The sequence below is a fragment of the Hipposideros armiger genome, unplaced genomic scaffold (assembly GCF_001890085.2).
Source record: "Hipposideros armiger isolate ML-2016 unplaced genomic scaffold, ASM189008v1 scaffold_51, whole genome shotgun sequence".
Classification (NCBI taxonomy): Eukaryota; Metazoa; Chordata; class Mammalia; order Chiroptera; family Hipposideridae; genus Hipposideros; species Hipposideros armiger.
The window spans coordinates 836,672-856,853 of record NW_017731401.1 but is presented as its reverse complement, the minus strand read 5'-3'; the positions used below and the strand labels follow the sequence as shown (position 1 = coordinate 856,853).

General features: G+C 41.4%; 1 protein-coding gene across 1 annotated transcript in view; it reads left to right on the top strand.

Moving 5' to 3' along the window:
* The window catches only part of GNS (glucosamine (N-acetyl)-6-sulfatase), a 36,118-nt gene extending 18,896 nt beyond the window's left edge, over positions 1–17,222 (top strand). Inside the window, exons 10-14 of the mRNA XM_019640554.1 lie at positions 7,030–7,131; positions 9,432–9,539; positions 10,536–10,646; positions 11,978–12,138; positions 15,650–17,222. Of these exons, the coding sequence (XP_019496099.1) occupies positions 7,030–7,131; positions 9,432–9,539; positions 10,536–10,646; positions 11,978–12,138; positions 15,650–15,725 (558 nt within the window). The 3' untranslated portion in view covers positions 15,726–17,222. The remainder of the gene's footprint in view (positions 1–7,029; positions 7,132–9,431; positions 9,540–10,535; positions 10,647–11,977; positions 12,139–15,649) is intronic.
* Positions 17,223–20,182: the final 2,960 nt, after the last annotated feature.

Here is a 20,182-nt window from a genome sequence, read left to right as displayed (position 1 = left end):
TTTGTAATTTTTTGAGGAACCGCCATACTTTTTTCATAGTAGCTGCACCAGTTTACAATCTCACCAGCAGTATGAGGGTTCCCTTTTCTGTTTGATTGTGGCTAGGACCTTAATACTATATTGTAAAAAAGTTGTGAGAGTGGATATCCTTGTCTTGTGTCTGATCTTCGTGAAAAAGCTTTCAGCTTTTCACCATTGAGTATGATTTAGCTGTGGGTTTGTCATATATGGCCTTTACTATATTGAGATATATTCTCTTTATCCCCACTTTGCTGAGAGTTTTTCTCATAAATGGGTGTTGGATTTTGTCAAATGCTTTTTCTGCATCTGTTGATATGAGTATGATTTTGATCTTTCATTTGTTTATGTGTTGTATCATACGTTTATTGATTTGAGGATATTGACCCAACTTTGCCCCTGGGAATAAATCCCACTTGATTATGGTGTATGATCTTTTTAATGTATTGCTGAATTCGGTTTGCTGATACTTTGTTGAGGATTTTTGCATCTATATTCATCAGGGGTATTGGCCTCTATTTTTCTTTTTTTCTAGTGTCTTTGATTTTGGTATCAGGGTAATTCTAGCCTCATAGAATGAGTTTGGGAGCCTTCCCTCCCCTCCACTTCAATATTTTGGATTAGTTTGAGAAGGATATGTATTATTTGAATGTTTGGTAGAATTCACCTATGAAGCCGTCTGGTCCAGGACTTTTGTTTGTTGGGAGTTTTTGATTACTGATTTTATTGTGTTAGTAATTACCTGTCTATTCAGATTTTCTGGTTTCTTCCTGAGACAGTCTTGGAAAGTTGTATGTTTCTAGGAATTTAGTGATTTCTTCCAGCCCTTTAAGAGCAGCCTCTTGGTTTCCCACAGCCCTTTGTCTCTCTCAGACATAATCCCTGCTGGGTTTTACTGCCAGATGTTATGGGGACTCCTCTTCCTGGCACAGGTGCCTGGGGCTGGGGAGCCCGGTATGGGGCTTGGACCCCTCACTCCTCTGGGGGGACCTCTGCGGATAAGATATCCCTTCTATTTATTAATCCTCACACCATGGGTGTGGACCTGCTCAGTCCGCATCTTCACCCCTCCGACTCATCTGCACGTGGGTTCTTCTTTTATTTTTAATTATATAGGACTGTGTTCAGCTAGTCTTCAGGTGGTTCTCAGTGATGGTGGTTCTATAATTTAGTTGTAATTTGGATGTGTTAGTGGGAGGAGGCGAGTTCAGAATTTACCTACTCCTCCATCTTAACTCCACCCCTTTTTTGTTTCTCTCTTGGGATTAGGTCTTTGTCTTGGAGCAGTGACTCTGCACTCAGGTCCTCCTCATAATCACCCTGTGAAGTTGTGAAAGGTTCAACATCCAGAAAGGTTCTGGTTGACTCGCTTAGACTGGATAGGGACACGTCCTCTGCTTTTTTTCTGAAGTTCACAGATGATCCTGAGAGGCAGCCCGGTTTGGGACCCACTGCCCTGAGCTAAGCTGAGCTCCTCAGGCTTTACTGTGTGTGCAGATCCCCCGAGGTCTTGTTAAAATGCAGACTCTGATTCTGCATTTCTCACCTGCTCCCAGGTAATGTCTGCTGCAGGTCTGACCTCACTTTGAGTATAAGGCTATGGAAAACATGTCTTCTGAGAGTTTAGTCCCTCTCTCTGTGGGACTCTTCCTCATTAATGCTTTTCTGCTCTACTGTTTCTCTCTCCTAGAACTGTCATAATGTACCACGTTGTTTTGTTGCCATTTCCGTTTGGTTTCAGTGTCTTTTTCCAAGCGTGTTACCTAATACTGAGACACTATTCCTAGAAACGTGGGCACCTGGCTCCATAACATGTTGGCCTATTGCTTGAAAGATAAAAATTGATATGCTCTACCACTCACGTCTTCTCTCTTTCCTGATTTCACAATGTCAGTCCCAGCTCTATGCGACAAAAGAAAATGAGCAAATGCGTTACTTAAGCTAAAATTGGAAAATAGGCCAGACTTGCTGGCTGTACTTTAGTTTAATTTTCGGGTTTAATGTTTACTTTGTTTTAATTTCTGCCATTCATTTACTTTCTTTTACAATACTCTTGATGGAATTCTGTTAAAATTCTCTCAGAAAGGTTAAATGGCCTTCACAATTGCCTTTTTTCTTTTTCTCTTATTACCTACACTTCTAAAGCCAATCACTTTCCACTAAAAATTCAATATCCTCTAAACAGGCATCTCCTTATAAAGGAGATAGGCAAGTTTGGAAGACCGTTAACTTGTAAAAGCATTTATTGATCTTGGTGCTGGGAGCTGGTTGAGGAGACCGTCAGACTCTGTGTGCATTTCTGAGGATCAGGGCTTCTAGGGCCACTTCTAACCAGTGTGGGAAGAAGGCAGAGTGAGAGCAGAGTGCAGTGTGTCAGCCAGCTACCAGTGGAACAGATTGGCCTGGTTTTCTTCAAGCTAATAGTGCCATCTAAATGTTAAAATTAGAAACTTCACTTTCTCTAAGCCATCTACATAAATGAGGCCTGGTTCCTAGGAAGCTATTCTAACAATAACTAATATTTACTGAATGTTTAGTGTGTGACAACAGCTCAATGTATTACCTATGTCAGTTCATTTAACCTTCACAGCCTTATGAGATATAGATGCTATTAGCCCTATTTTACAGGTGAGGAAACTGAGGTACAGAATAAAATACAGAAATTAAATGTTTTGCCCAAGATCATGTAGCTGAAAAGTATCAGAGCCCTGTATTTGGTCAGTCTGGCTCCAAAGTCCATACACTTAACCATTACACTGTAGCTCAGACAAGTATTTATTAAATATACTTGTTGCAGCACAGTATGCCAGGAGCCTTGGATACACAGCAGTGAGCAATCAGGGAGGATCAGTTCTTAACTCCATGTCAGGAAGAGCAGATACTTTCGCTACAATTGTCAGTGAAAGCCTCTGAGGCGTTTGAGCAGTGTTAAGGATTTAGTCATAGAGATCTGTGGGAGGGTGTTCTGAGCAGAACAGTAAATGTGACGGCATGAACGTGAGAACGAGCTTGGCTCGTTCCAGGGACAGAAGGGGGCCCTTGTACTGAACTACCTTCTCTTCCTAAGTGAGCCACCTGTCTCACCTCCTTGCCTGTCTGACTGACTGCCCCTGCTGTCTGGAATGCCCACCTGATGCCCCTTTAAGCAGGCTACGTTAATTGTGCTCTAGGGTTTCAGCTTAGGGGTCCAGTCTGGGAAGTCACTACAGGCCCCTGCCCCCACATGGGGTAGGTGCCCTTTCCAAGTGGCCTCATACTTATCACACCCTACTGAGTTTATCCTTTTTACTTTCGGAGTTCCTAGAAGAGAGGTGCTATCTAAACTTAGAATACCCAGTCCTTAACATGCATTGGGGGACATCCAGGTTTGTTGAATGGATAATACCAAGGTCACATAGTTAAATGGCAGAAACAGGACTGAAAATGAACTGTCTGTTCTCAGAATCCATGACTTTTTACGCTGTTGTGCTGACAGATGTACTCTGAAAAGCATGAAATGCCTGGCTTCCATCTAGCACAAAGAATGCCGGAGGGGGGGGGGTGATTCATCATGTGTTGGCAGCACAGTTGTCTCAGTGCCAGTTCCATGTGAGTAGCACAGGGTTATGAGTTGGGCTTAATGAGCTGAGCTGTCCAGCCTGATGGCAAAAATGGCACATTTGACCAGTGGATTTAACTTTGTGTTGACTGTTTGTGAGAGTAGGGGCAGATGGGACGTGTGCTTGCCAAAGAGTGGCTGTTGAGGTTTTCTCCTCTGGCTAGAAATTAGTCTAGCTTTAGATTTGGTGGTAGAAGTTCTTCAAAAGGGTTTTAAGGAAGGAAAAGTTTTGTAGGAAGACTAAAATGACACAGCATGATCCGGAGGAAACAGAACTGAACTGGGAGTCGGGAAGACCACATTTTTGGCTTTAAGACTTTGGATAAAAGAAGCATGGGTTTGCCTGCATGAGGTTGGGAGGATGTTAAGTGCAGGTTCTCAAGTGTAACTAGGGGGCGCCCTGCTTCTTGCTGTTGGAGAAGCTGGGGCTGAGGAGCAAACTCGGATGCAGCAGCCCACGGGGCGAGTTCTCTGCTTGCTTTTGCAGTTCCCGTGCTTTCCCCTACTTGGGTTTGGTGCTCTCTGACGTGCTTTGCATCTTCTTTGATCGCCTTACATGAATGCTTTAACACGAGGGCTTTAATGTCTGTTTGGAAACCCAACGTATCCTCCTCAGACCCCTCTTGTTCTGTGTTCAGTAATTCTGCAGGATTGTCCTTCCAGAGCTAAAAAAAAAATAAGCAGGTTCAAGGCATAATATCCCTTGATTTCATGCCCCAGAGTTTTCTAGGGGAATTTATTTGATCAGAATGTCTAGATGTTTAAATCCCAAGAACATTCCTAAACCAACTCTGAGGCTGTGACTTATGAACTAATGTACTTTTGGTCTTGTCAAAGCTTTTTGGTTCCAATCCATAAGTGAATCTTTGAGTTTATGGTTAGTGATAAAAGCAGTACAGATAGTCCCCAGCTTACAAGGTTCTGACGTAACTATTTTTCGACTTGATGATGATGATGCAGAAGCGATACACATTCTGTAGAAACCAGCTAGGCTAAGCTGTGATGCTTGCTTGGTAGCTTAGGCATATTAAGTGCATTTTCAACTTCTGATATTTTCAACTTATGATGGGTTTATCAGGATGTAACCCCATCGTAAGTCAAGGAGTATCTGACCATTTTAGAAAATAAAACGTTAATGTTTCTAGAAGTCATTACGGTGATGGAACTATAGTATCTATTCTAATTCTTGGTTGCATAAAACCCAGAGATGGGTATAATTCTCGGTTGAATACCTCATACTCGGTATCCACTTGAAGTCTCCCATCTCCTGATGTACTGTGCTAATTTTGAGACTCTACTTCTTGGTCAAACAAAAGTCTAGAAGGGAAGAGAATTAGTCCATTACTTATAGGGAAGGTGTGATCATGTAGCTATCTGGGAAGAAAGAGTCCTGGGATGGTGTTTAATGGTACTTATGCAGAATCTTAGTGACTCTTGATTTGTACCAGAACTTGCAGACCTTTCTCCCCAGAGCGCAAACCACTATTAGGGAGAGCCTCCCATCCATCATACAGCTGATGGCTCTTAACTCCTGGTGAGACTGGCAATTGACATTTTCTATCTCTGTGGGTTTTACAATATTAGTATTGACTCTCTCTTTTCTTATAAAACTGCCTTGACATGTCAGTAATGCCTGTGGACTTGGCTTCACTTGGTTCATGTTCTAGACATCAGGAAGATCTGTTGGTCACACATCAGGGTCTTGTTGCCTTGATCTGATTCTGGAGGCCCTGTCTCTGCTTGTCTCTTCTTTCCTGACATGATCTCTTCTGTATTCATACCCACTCGTATTGATCTTATTCCAAGCTGCTCAGCCTGCCTGTGGGCTTGGAACTAGGCAAGATATCTCTGACCTGGGGCTCATGTAATCCCCAGAGGCATTGCTGTGGGGTTTGTTTTTTTCTCAGTAACATATGGGTTTTCCATGAGCTGCCTGCCACTGAGTGGTCATTTCTGACAGCTGCAGAGTTACACTAATTCAGAGCCACGATATGTGTATCACTGTGCCTCCCTAGCTGCCAGGAAGCCTGACCTGAAGATGGTTTCTGGCCTTAGGGTTTTTGTGGGGGTTTTTTAAATCCACTTTTGGCCTCTCGTAAGATGATCCACGTTTCCTCAACAGTTTTGAAGACTTATTTCCTTTGAGTAAAGAACTGCTTTTCTAGTTACAAGCTGTTGATTTTGTTCGTTTACTTCTCTTTCTTTTCCTCATCTGTAAAGTGAGGGAAATACTGCACCATAGGATCGTGGTGAGGATTAAATGAGGATAAATGCTAAGTACTGGTGCAGAGTAGGTGCTCAGTAAACATTAGTCCTCCTTGTTTCCCGGTGGATTGTCTTCGCCACTCTGAAGCTTTCCCTAGCCTGTGACCAAAGTGACTTCCAGGTATATGCTTAGGTTCTGTATAGGCCTGTACTGTCCGCGACAGTAGCCACTGGCCACCTGTGGCTGTTGAGCCAAAACATAGATAGTCCAAATCGAGATGTGTTATAGTTTTAAAATACCAGATTTCAAAGACTTGGTTCAAAATTAAAACAGTAAAATCTCATTAATTTTTTTGTATTGCCTACATGTTGAAATAGTATTATGTTTATATATCAGGTTAAATATATACAAACGATTTCTTTTCTTTTTTACTCTAATGTGATCACATGATAATTTTAAGTTACATACATGTATGTATGTGGTCCTATTATATTTATGTTTGACTGTGCTAGTTTAGGTCCTAAAGAGGCATTGCATACAATGAAGGAAAATAGTCTAATAAACCAAGGAAATAAGGCAAGGTATAAATGCGGGACAGTTATTTTTAATTTCTAGAATGTCTGTTTAAAACAGCTAAGTTTTGTGCTCTTTAAGGAAACTTTTATTGATGCACTGTTGGAATAAGTTTTCTGCAGTCTTCAAAGCCTACTGCAAACATGTTTTTTTAGCAGTATTGTCCCTTTGAAAAACTATTGGAAAGGGCTCATCTCCTCCTTGGTGGCAAGCATTCAACCTTTGAGGTATTCAAAAATGTCAGCCCACTTGAAGTCAAATTTAGTGAACTAATAAGAATTATCAAGTTGGAAAACACTTGGTATAAAATAATTAGACCAACATTTTTTTCATGATTTATAGCAGACTCCAGGCAATCCCAAAGGAGTTTTTTAAAAAATGATTTGATCAATAAGTGTGGGTAGAATAAGTATATAACTTCCCAGGGCCATATATTACAAATGTTATATGCTTTTGTTTTTTAAATTATTATAATTAGGTCTTACTGATTCATACGTTCAAATTTAAGTAAGTGTGGGCTGTACAAAACATAATAATGAACGCTGTTTGTCTCGTGGGTGGGGTGGAATGAAGAGTACAGATAGAAAACGAACACAGGACCAGCTTTTCTACATTGCTCATCTTTTTCTCACAGATGCTCGTTGCCAACATTGATTTGGGTCCTACGATTCTGGACATCGCTGGCTACAACCTGAATAAGACGCAGATGGATGGGATGTCTTTACTGCCCATTTTGGTGAGCATAAGGCCCTCAGTCAGACCTGAGCCAAGAGTCTGAAATAAATTCCAGGTTGTATAAATTTAGACTTAAGAATTTAAATCTTAAAACTATTAAATTTGGGGAACAGATAATAGAATTTTTCGCTTATCTGTGGTGGAAAGTAGTTTTGTTTTAAAAAAGACTGCTTGAACCACATATAAACAGAGTTCTGTTATCCTCCCTTCATCGCCTCCCTCAAAAAAAAAATCATCATAAACAAAATTAAGACAGGTGACAAACTGGGAAAGTACTTGCAACATATGTGAAATAGGGTAATAAGTCCTCTAATAGATGAGTTCTTAACGATTAATATTCCAGTAGAAAAATGGGCAAAAGAAATAACTATTAAACTCGCAGAGGAATTGAAAATGGCCAGAGTAAATGCAAAGATTGCATGAGTGCTGATCAAAGAAATGCTTAACTGAAGGAGGCCTTTATCACCTGCAGAGGTGGCAAAGGTTGTTAAAAAGATTACTACCGAGTATTTGCAGAAGAGAAAATGGAAGCTGCTCAGACTCTGTTCCTAAAAGTATAATCAGTGTAAGCTATCAGGAGGCTAATTTGACAAGACATATCACTTGAGAACACACACAACAAACAGTTCCATCTGGGAATTTATTCTAAGAAAACAAAATTCACTCAAGAAGTATCAGTACCTACTGTGTGCCTAGCACTGCACACAGCTAATTGTAAAAAAATGTAAATGTAGCATTAATAGAAGAAAATGGAAAACCTAAATATCCAATAGAGAATCGGTTAAATTGTTCACAATTAAACAATAGACTATTAAACCAACACTCAGTGATACAGCTCTGTATACGCTGACTTGGGGAAATGCCTAGCACACACTACAGGGAGCAAAGGAGGCTTTGCAGCAGCATCTCTTCTCCAGTAAAATTGCATTTGAGTTACGTTTAAGCATAGAGAAGTTGGGAAGTATCGGCACTAAAATGGTTTAGCCGTTTATGGTGACTCAGTATGGGTGCATCTTGCTGACTGTCTGACTCTATTACAGCTTATTATTAGGTAGTCTGTGCTTCATACAGTAGAACACATGTAATTCACATTAGTTATGAAACACCCATGAATCCATCTTCCCATTTAAGAACTCAAATACTCCCAGTGCTGGTGTATCTACCTTTATGCTCCTCCCCGTCCTATCCCTCACCTGCCCCATGGGAGTGACCCCTTTCCTGAATTTCAGGGTTATCATTCTGACTTATATTTTAGTAATTATGTACATATCCCTGAACAACATACCTAGTTTTGATCTTGCTTTGCACTCTAAAAATGACATCCTACTGGATGCCATCTGGGACTTTTTTCAAGTCAGCATTGTTTCCAGATTAATCCATGTTGGTCACAGATGCCTAATATGCCATCGTATGAATGCATCACAACTCATTACCTATGTTCTTGTCAGTGTGGCATTTGTGTTCTCGTTGTGTTTTAGGAACAATGCTGCTCTAGCATTATTACATATGTCTCCCAGTGCACGTTTGTGTTTGTGTGTGTGTACATGTGTGTACCAAGGAACTGCACACATTCATTTCCACAAATAGTACCGAGTTGGTTTACAAAATGGTCATCAGTTTACCTGCTCACCTGGTTCCATCATTTCTTTGAGCCTCATTTTATTATCTGAGCATCATACTGTGATTCTCCCATGCACATGTATTAAATTGGTTTTTCTCTTAACTTAGTCTTGTGTCAATTTACCATTTTATTACTAGTCCAACCATAAGAACTAAAGAAGGGTGGAGGGAGAAATTCTCCCCCTCTCCGACAAGTTCACGTATGTACGGTGTCTTCATTCTGACCATCAAGAAGTGCTTTGAACCTATTGCAGTCCTTAGCACACCGGCCCTGTTTGTTTGTTCTTGTCCCTGTGTGTATTAAGCTCTAAATTTTAGTATGAGCTTAGAATTGCTCTTACCCAGAGTTTATGGGCAATATTGTTTATTCTAATCTGGATTTCCAGCACCTGGCACTGTGACTGATTCTTGCTTAGCTACCTTGTAGGTTTACTTTCCTGACCAGCCTCACAGGAGTTGGCTTGGGGAGTACCTATTAAATGCTCGAAGCATTTGACCATCACTTGTAAGGGCTCTAAATACCAATCTTCTTATGCATCGATTTGAGTCATTCCCTTTAGATATTGAATGAACAGTCTAATTAGTTGTGACTCCCAAGTCCCCTTTAGCACAATAAATAACTTTGTGATCCTTTTCACAGTCTCTATGCCTCACAGGAACCACCTTTGCTCTTCTTTCTAGAAAGGTGCCAGTAATGTGACTTGGCGATCAGATATCCTGGTGGAATATCAAGGAGAAGGTTGTAACACGCCGGACCCAACATGTCCTTCCCTGAGTCCTGGAGTATCTGTGAGTAATAGCTTGATTTGGTTTAGACAGCTTCCTCACTGTAGCCCAGTAAGCCCTCAGTATAGATGTGTCAAGTATTGAAACCTTGACTCTGCGTCCTGCTCCTCTGTCATTTGACTATGGCGATTAGTCAGTGCACGAAAGTTAAATTCAATAATCCTGAAAATAAAAAAATAATCCTGAAGATGAGGCTGCTGACCTATTATCAGAATGTACACTTTGAATTCTTCCAGCTATTCTAAGTGCATGTATCTGTCCATCTTCTCACCGTATCCGTACCCCTTCATGGTTTTCTACCCTTCCCGATAGTGGTACCGTTTTTTTATTAGGGATGTTATCAGTGGGATCCAGTGGAGAGATGGGGCTCCCACCTGGAGCCGCGCCATCACGAGGGTCTTCATTGGTGACAGCCAGGCTGGTCATGGAGGTGGTAACAGCGACACTGGCCTTGCTTTGCAGAAAAATAGGCTTCCATTTGGAGTTGACTCTCCTAATACCAGTGTTACAATATGGTTAAGAACCAACCGTAAGTTGGTATGGAAGACATGAAGAAATAAGGGAGAGTTAGGTCCTATTTAGTGATAAGAACACTCATAAATCACCACAGATGATTCCACAAAGCTCATTTTAGCCTTTTTCTCCAACGCATTAGGATGGCAGTTCCTAATGTACCTTAGAAGTGACTCATTTGCATATTGATTTCTTCTCCTTCCCAACCATACATTTTACAGGCGCCCATTACAATTAATTCTTGTCAGGAGATTGACAGGGGTGGCAACTGTCTATACACATACACACCACAACCACATGTTCCTTAGTCAAGTTAGCTGTCAATAAGGAACAAAGCCTCGCATCTTTTTGATTCTCTGTGGAAGGTTTCTTAATTTCTCTCCATATTGTATGTCTGGTTTGAGCCAACTGGGTTGCCCCTGTAGGCTGGTCATAGTTGTTACTACAGAACTATCTTCGTTTAACTTTTTTTAAATATCCCTGCAGCAATGTTTCCCAGACTGTGTGTGTGAAGATGCTTATAACAACACCTATGCCTGTGTGAGGACCATGTCAGCGCTGTGGGATTTACAGTACTGCGAGTTTGACGACCAGGAGGTAAGAGGCCCTGCTCTCCCCCACTGGTGCTGTGTGTCTGTTGCCAGTGCTTTGTGGGCTGGACTTGGTGGCAGAAGAGCAATTCCAAGGATGCTCTCTAGGGAAGGTGCATTTCTCGCCTGTACTTCCACTTAGGTTTCCTTCAGTTAAGAAAATAGAATTTCCCAAGGCCATTCTTCACTTCTCTGGGCCCTTTCTGGATGGGGCTTCCTCCTCTCCCACCACCACCCAAACATATGCTTTAAATGCACAGGTCACTCTTTCCGAATGCTGCAGGCTGGTCTGTTTGCTTTTCTGCTAGTTTGGGTTGAGGGTAAGACACCTCAACTTGTTCAAAAACTTCTGTCCACAGCCGAGTCCAGTGCTGCTCAAATAGATCAGCAGTGGGGGTCAGAGGCAGCTCCATCCACCCTTTTAGCCGACACAGATCAGTGTGGATTATTTGAAGGCTCACATGGACCCAGTCCCTTGTAGATCCATACTGTTGATCAGCGGGTGCTGACCCCCATCTGGCAACCCACACCTTGCCCTCTGGAGCCGATGCTCATCGTGTTTCTCAGACATTGGCTCACTCGCCAGTCACTCACTTATAGCTCGTAAGCACTTTAAACAATAGCCAGGAGAGCTCACCTCAAACTCAAACCTGTTCCCCTTCCCCTGTAATGTTTATCAGTTTGGTAACTGTTATACCTTATAAGTGATAGTCTGAGGGCAGCCACTTAAAGCTATTACAGGCAAAATTTACCTACCATCTTCCTAGCCTATCCCTTGACTCCAATTTGGAAGACAAAGTTTGGAGGGAAATAGTACGTCTATAGAAATGATAGTATTGTATCCTTCGGCCAAATATGTCCAAAACTGGTTTTTAAAATAGGAAAATTTAGCATTTATATGACATAGGTTAGAGTACTTCCATGTTTTTCATTTGAATCTTAACAATTCTAAGGCAAAAAGTAAACCTTCAAATGTCAACTCCCACTCAGTAACCTGACTACTATGTCTGGTGTCTGAGGCCTCGCCATTTGAGGGTCCTGCCTTCTGCTCTCTGCTTTAATTTCAGAAAGTAATAAATCCCCTCCTGACTCTGCCTGAAACAGGCCCCTTTCCAGCATGTGGGCCAGAGACCCGAAGTAACTGAACCCCCAGAACAGATGCTCCATTGTCTCACGTACACCCTGGAGCTCTTGGAGGAGCTTGAGACCAGATGATATTCCCCTGGGCCTTGGTTGTCGCCGTCTTCCTCCCTCTCCATTTAGAAATAATTCATGAGGAGTATTTCTTTAAATGTAACCCTTACTCTTTGGTCTCGCCCATCCTTTCATTTCCTGTAGGTGTTTGTCGAAGTCTACAATCTGACTGCAGACCCATACCAAATCACAAACATTGCTAAAAGTATAGACCCAGAGCTTTTAGGAAAGATGAACTATCGGCTGATGATGCTACAGTCCTGTTCGGGACCGACCTGCCGCACTCCAGGAGTTTTTGACCCTGAGTAAGTTTCCATTTTCTTCAATGACTTTGCCAAGTTGTCTCCAGCAGTCATGCTGGTGTTGAAGGCAGAGGGAGCCTGCGGGTCCTTTTTGCTCGGAGTGGAGCTGTTTCTCATTCTTCTGCTTTAGAGCGGGAATACTGGGACTTAGTGCCTCAACCTGCTGTGCTGGGAGCAATAGCTGTTAGAAACTTGCGCTCTTCGGTGCCAGCAGGTGCTTTTAGTTAGAGGCGTAGCCCTGCCCCTCACCACTGGGCTCTTCTGCCGCCCCACCTGATAGGCATGCTTGTCATGGTACCACTGATTGCATTGGTGACACCTGGGGCTTCTTTAAAGTACCTGACCAAGTGCTACCCTGTCCCCTAGCGCTTCTGAGAGCATAAAACCGTGATTATAAAAACGTGAATGCTTGCCAATAAATTAATTAAACGCAGACAATGGAATAAAAGGTATAAGCACTTGAACGTTGAAATATATAAGCCCACTTCAGTATATGAAGGTAGAAAAGATGTTTATCAAACCTACTAAGTCAGCTCTGTTCCTTCCATTCTCATTCCTCCTAAACAGGAACTTTTCACCAGTAAGGGCTCAGCACACCATGCATTTGAGCTGCCTGTGGCAAGAAGCCTGTCATCTGCTTGAAAATTATGAAATTAAAAATCAAACTTTCCTTGGGAAAGGATTATTTCAGTTCTTATACTCTGTAGGGGAGAGGGAAAAATGATGTCCTAAACTGATGGAAAGCAGTAACTTAATTAGCCATTTTCATAAGTGATATCTTCAGTCCAAATTAGAGAGGTAGTATGTGAATGAACAGAGAAACTGGATTATAGACGACTTAATAAAGAAATGTGATCCTTTTAAATATAGTCGACCCTTGAACAACATGGGTTTGAACTGCATGGGTCTACTTATGCGTGGATTTTTTTTTTCAATAAATACAGTTGGCCCTTTGCAGATTTCGTATCCACAGATTCAACCAACCACAGATCAAAAAGTATTTTTGCATTCCCAATTATGGCTCAAAATGATGTACTGTTTTCAATATGTGATTGGTTGAAACCGTGGGTGCAAAAGGCCAATTGTAGAGTTAAAAGTTACACTCGTATTTTCAGCTGTGTGGGGGTTGGCACCCCTAACCCCTATGTTGTTCAAGAGTCAACTGTAGTGTATACAGAGCCAGAGACATGGATGCCAGTAAACTAAACTAGATAACAGTATAAAAAGACAATATTTATCATAATTTTATATCATTTAATCTAAACTATTTTTACATGGATCATCATGTTAATGCACTAATTGGTCACGCATTCTGACCGCCCAGCTTTGATCTTTCCTCCAAGCTAGCGAGAAGTAGATCCTCACTTGGTTCAGTCTCGAAGATAAAAAACACAAGACTTCTAGTGGACACATGCTGATTTTGCAGTTTCCAACAGCTACTTTGCTTGGAATGTTTTATCAAACCAAAGAAAGTCTGTAGCAATCTCTGGCTGACTCTCGGGATTCAAGGCCCACATCTAATTAAGACTTGGAGGGTCAAGGGACACGCACCCCTTGGACTATGTTGGCCCCGAGCCCCTGAGCAGCGACTGCTACAACATGGACCTGCTGCACCGGCATCCATGTGGCCAGGGCAGGACATCTGGCCTTAAGTGTTAGAAGGACTCAGCCACAGAACTTCCATAAAGTCCTTAGAGCCCAAACAGGTACCATATTTGCCGTGTATAATGCCGTGTGTAATGCTCATCCATGTTTTTGGCCTAAACTTGCAGGGAAAACAATCTTGTTTTAATTTTTTAATTCAAATTTTCATTTGTTTACATTTAGGTACTTGTTTTTTTGTATTATAAAGGAATTTTAGCATTTATTTTTTAACATATTATGGTACAAGAAATTTTATGTACCAGTTCAAGTTTACAATATTTACGCATCATAAGGAGGCCAAGAACTCTTTATTGGCAAGCTCATCGTAAGTTCAACAAAACCGATTATCATATTCCAGGGTATTATTTTGTATACGGATATCGTTATTTCTAGAGTTATACTTTTAACTCATAAGCATAAACAAAAGAATTAAAAACACTTATATAGACATGGAACTAGTACTACCCATGTGTAATGCACATCCTTATTTTTCCCTCACAAATTTGGGCAAAAACGTGCACATTATACACAGCAAAATATGGTAAGTTTTAAATGCAGAAGCAGAGCTTGGAGTTGTGATTTTCTCAAGGCTCACCCTGTTAGGAACTGACAGAGTAAGACCTCCTGACTCCCAGGCAAACTTTGTTTGGTTTCTTAAAATTATAATTGTATTGCATACATTCTAGAAGCTTATAACTAAGATTCTAGATACTGGCTTTGCTGGTGTTAGCCTGAGCTGTTTAAACTGATTATAGAAGAAAGGAAAGAATGATGTCCTAAGCTAACGGAAAGTAATCACTTATTTGGACATCTTCATGTGAAATGATATCCTCAGTCCAAATTAGAGAGGGATGTATGTAAATGAGTCAAGAAGCTGGATTATAGTTTTAGAACTGATTTTTTTCTTTTAAATTCCTTAGCTATAGCTTATTCTTTCCTCCCAAACATTTAGGCCTACAGAACCCCACAGGCCCAACCCAGCCACCAACTGTTGGAACACAGCCCCACACATTCATTCACATATTGTGTGTGGCTGCTTTTACACTCCAACAAAGTTGAGTCGTTGGGACAGACTGTATGGCCCACAAACCCTAAAATACATGGCCTTTTACACACATACACACAAAAAATTGGCTAGCCCTTGCTCTGAAGAGTTAGTTTATCCCAAGAGATAGCAGATAAAAGCAAAATGTATTTCTAGCCTACACATGTAAAATCTCTCTCCACCCAATCTATATTCTTTACATTTGCCAAGTCTCCACTCAAGTTACCATTCAGCATTTATTCTAACTTGCCCTTGGGTGGCAAAATAAGTTATTTTATGTGCCAGACATTGTACATGAATTGGCTTACTATTTTATTGGTGGCCAGGGGGATTAATGACTTACCTGAGTTCGTGATGAGCGAGATTCGAAGTCATGCCTGAGGTGCATACCTGCATTCTTACCTGCAACAATCTGGGTCTTAACTATAAAGAACAGAAAGGGTTTGAAACTACTGGTAGGGCTTTCAGCAAGGGCTCAACGCTTCCAGCAGGCTGCTTTAGGTCTTAGAGATCACCCTTTCCCCCCTAAAGAAAAACAGCTCAAATCTTGCCGCCTCCTATAATGCCTTTCAGGATTAACCTCACTGTTTCTTTTCTCCTCTCTACTTCTACTACATTGTGCTGTGCTTGCTGACTTGTGATGGAAATGCCCTATTGAGCACTCCTGTTTTGTACTCTGAACTTTGCCACTAGATTCCCTTCTGGTGATTTAATTGTCCCCTTTATATCTATCTCTTCCTGCCATCCTTTTCACTTAACATTCGGGATGAAGTACGCAATGGCTAACAACAGTTCATGTGCCATCCTTTCATTTTGCTTTCCCAGATACAGGTTTAACCCTCGTCTCATGTTCAACAATCACGGCAGTGTCCGGACTAGAAGGTTTTCAAAACATCTGTAGCGACCTCTGCCGTTGGACCCCTGCACGCCTCTTTCTGATGAAGTGATTATATTAAGTGTCTGTAGCTAGTCTTCAAGATCACACCTGGAAGAGGAGTTTCTGGACTGGCTTTAAGTCCTGATTTTAAAAACAACCAATCGGCTGACTTCCTTGTGCAATGTGTTAAACTGTGAACTCTGCCCATATGTCCGGAGTGGCTGTCCCTGGTCCCTTCACTCGTCTGGTAAGGAATGCCCCTGAGGTCTTTGTTCTCACTGTGCCCTTTGTCATGGGACCACAGTTCCTGAGTATTCCCCATGTGGTCAAATCAAAATCTGTAAATCTATTCAGATAAATAGCAATACTCTAGGGGGGGAAAGGTTTTTGGTATACAGCTTTGGTATAAAAATCAAAGGATCTGCATAGCATTTCAGATTGAGCACTTCACCATCAAAACATACTAACATCACCTGGCTTGAAGAATAACCATTAGAGCTGTATCATCTGATTAAGAACAAGTACCATGGTTTTTAAGATTAGTAGAAATGCATTGTTTATAACATCCATCACAATGTGATAAGCTCGCAAATTCAAAACGAGGAAATGTCTCTGCTCTGTACTTTTCCCTCTGAGCTCTGAAAAATAAAGTGGCCTAGCATAGGTATCTCAGCAGAGAAAAAGAAGGGCCAAAGGTTGGTGAAGGCTGTGTTTTCTGAGGGCCTTCTGAGCTAGGGCTCTCGGCTTGGCAGGTTGAAGGCTGTAATGGGATGGTAAGTGCCTGTCCGGCAGGGAGTCTAGGTTTCAGTCCCCCGGGTGAAGTGGTTTTGACTCTGCATTTTGCTGACATTCTGTTCACTTGTTAAGATAGAGTTGATGCAGTGTACCGTACCTCCTTGCCTTTCAGATAAGTTCTTCCTGAGTTTTTGGAGTCTCGTGTAATTTGGGCCCCATTCACTGTTCCCCTGTCAAAACCAGATCTTGTTGAGGTTTCCTCACAGTTTGAAACACCTACATTTTTATGTTTCTTGGCTCAAAGACCAATCCTGTTTCCACCATTTTCTTCACAAAAAGGCTCATCGGAGGTAGAACAGCAGGGGAGGGGGAAGAGCTGTGGTTTGTAACCCGTTCACCTCAGGCACCAGTGACGTTAGCCTTATTTAAGGTCTTAGGCTGAGCTTTAAGCACCTTGTATGACATGGCCATAAAGAACTTTTCTTTCTGAATGCCATGGAGCTGTGGTGGGTTCCTAGCCATTGGGTTTATTCCTTTACCTCATGCAGTCCCATTAACTGTGGTGGTTATTTAGAGGTGAAATAGGCAAATGAAGTGAACACCTCTGCTGTGAATGTTTTAGGGACAGAATTCTTAACATTTTGTAACTAAAAGCAAAATGCAATGTTGAATATGGGTATCAGCTTTATTCTACACTTTGATTCTTAACATTAATCAGTCAACTTCCACATTACTATAAGTTGATCATAGTTATTCCCGAATAAAAAGAAACCAACTCTTACCAGGTCTCGTACTGTGATGTCATATTATTGCATTAATTCATTTTATGATGCCGGTTCCTGAAAGCAGGTCAAGTCATAGGAGTGACACACAAGTTGGCTGCCAGTAGCATCCGTGCCACACTGCTCTTATATGCAGCAGACTCCTGTTTGGGTGGGGGGGTGTGGTGAGGCGCTCTCTGTACCTATACTATATTTGGTACATTTCCTACCTGACTTGAATGGCCTGTAATTTGATGAACGTTTTTCTTTGGGACTGGCTTCATTCTGGATCTGTGCTAAAATCATCTTTCATTAAGAGGCTTCAGCTTATATAGCCTAGCAGACTACAAGACTCACTGAACTTTTGAGAATGTCTATGTACAAGGGACCCACTGCAAGAGGCTTGCCATGTTTCTGTACTGATTTAAATTTTGATTATATTTTCCCCTTGAAGAAGGCCAGGTCCTTATCTGTGCCTTTCAGCATAGAGAACTGTATATCCCATTAGTAATGAACAGAGGCCATAGGAATGAATAGATTTTGCCTTTTAAGATTTCCTATTACAAAGCTCTTCCTCAAATACAAAGTAGGAAACACCTTTTGAACATCTTTGAATTCGACCAATGGTGCTGTTGTTGCAAAATACATTTTTTTGTCTTTTTCTTTTGGTCAATACTTTTTTTGTCAATATAAATTGACAACACTTGGGGTTTTATACAAAATAATAATGACAGTCATGGAAGTTATACATTAATCTGTGAGATGTTCTTAAATTTATCTTTAAATGCCTAAATTGAGGATTAGTGCTTTTTTAACAAAAGATGAATTGTCCCAGATGAATTTGCTTATTAAGAGAAAGCAAAGAGTATTTCAACTGATCCACCATTGGCATCAGATGGGAATATTTGGGTTCTTTAGTTTCACCACCACGTAGGTGCCACTGAATTTTGTGAATTCCTAATGTTTGCATCATCTGTTCCTAGAAGTTCTTTTGCCCTGACTCTGTCACTGCAGTCATTTGACTTAGAAAGTGCCCTTCAAAGGACCCTGTTCACTGCTGCACTTTTCAACAAATTAAAATTTATTTCTGTTCTAGTAGAAATGTGTCCTTTGTTTTAGTCCACAAGTAGTAATTTTGACAAGATGTTTTTTTCTTGATGCTGTTTAATATTTTAATCACTTACCTGGCACCGGAGGATGGACCGTTTCCACGCTGGGTGCTGTAATCTCTACTGGGCAAGTTCTTCTCTACGTGGTCCCTGCTGACCGAAGTCCCTGAATGAGCACCTTCCTGACAAACCTTTATACACTTACAGCTTTGGAGAAAAATCATCTTACTTTGGGCAGCTTCAAATTAGATAAACTAAGCTCACCTTTGAAAGTGCTTTACCTGGAGGTCCAGTCATGTGATCCATTGCCCCCAATGAGGAATGACTTCATATGGGAGTTGAAAAACTTTTTTTAAAGGAATAGTTAATATTTTAGGCTTGCAGGCCATGTGGTCTCTGTTACAACTACTTAACTCTGCTATTGTAGCACAAAAGTAGCCCTAGTCAATACTGAACCAACGAGTGGCTATATTCCAACAAAACTTTATTTACAAAAGCAGGTATGCCATGACTTGCCAACCCCAGACCTAGTAGGTTGCCGCATATCTTATAAATTTTGAAGACCAAGTAGAAAAACGATGTCAGAGGACTCCCCATAAAGTTGCTAGATCACTGTCACAAACAGGTAATTTGGGGATATCAGTGTCAAGCCATCAATGAGAAAAAGAACGTTTATTTGCATAGGACTCACAAAGTGAGGCCAAGTCCAGGCTCTACCAGATCCACTTTTATAATTTATCCCACCTGTTCCCACTGAGACTCTACCCAGCCCTGCTGAACCAAATTTCCTACAGAATTAGCCTTTTGTTTCATTTTCTTTACCAGCAGTGGGTTTAAAGGGCCGGTCATATGCATACCTTGTTGAGGCAAGAGCAACCAACCAGAGAACCCAAAGGCCTCAAGCTGAAAGCACTGTGCTGAGACCGCTACTGGTGGCCTAGGAATTATTACATAAGACAAGAATTTAAACGTGGGACATGGGAGATTGCTCCTGCATCACTGCAGAGTAGATAAGTTTTAAATCTTTGAGAGAAAGCTTTCATGACCACCTCTGCCCAGAAGACCTGACTGAGATCCACAGATATCCTCTTAGCCTGCAGCTCTGACTGATGCTGCTACATCCTCAAAGGGTAAAGAGATACAAATATGATAAAAATAGCTCTGCAGGATAGGGTTTTTTCCTTGGCTTAATTTACCAGAGCTCACACAGCTCATTAGAGAATGTCAAGGAAGATCAGACAACATAAACTTTAAAACAAAGATTAACCAAAGACAAGTGCATTACATAATGATAAACGGATCAACCCAACAAGTGGATATTAACATTTGCAAATATTTACCCCAAATAGCATTTAAATATATACATGAAACATTAACAGACTGGAAATAAAGTAGAGCTTGTCCCTGACACCTGTATTTACAAGGAAACTACAGTTTCAGACTAAAGGGGAGCTGCCACTACCATTCAGGTGGCTGCTTGTTTCACTCCACAGCATAGCTGTTGGAAAAGAAGTCAAAACCGAGCTCCTCTCTTCACACCTCATTCGACTATTTCCAGCATGGCTGTGGAAAGACAGTGTCCATCATGACTCCTAATGATCTTGTGCAGTCACCTCCCACATGTATCAGCATTGGTCCATGTGACCAATGACACGGCACATGTACTGGTGTGACTTCTGAGGCTAGATCCTAGAAGACATGGACGCTTCTACCTTGCTCTCTCTGATTACTCTGGAGGGAACCTGCCACCACAGCATGAAGATACCCAAGCAGCCATGTGGTGAGGATCTGAGGCCCCCTGCAAATGACCAGCCCCAATTTGCCAGCCATGTTAGTTAAGCAACCTCAGAAGATCCTCCAGCCCCAGTCAAGTTCA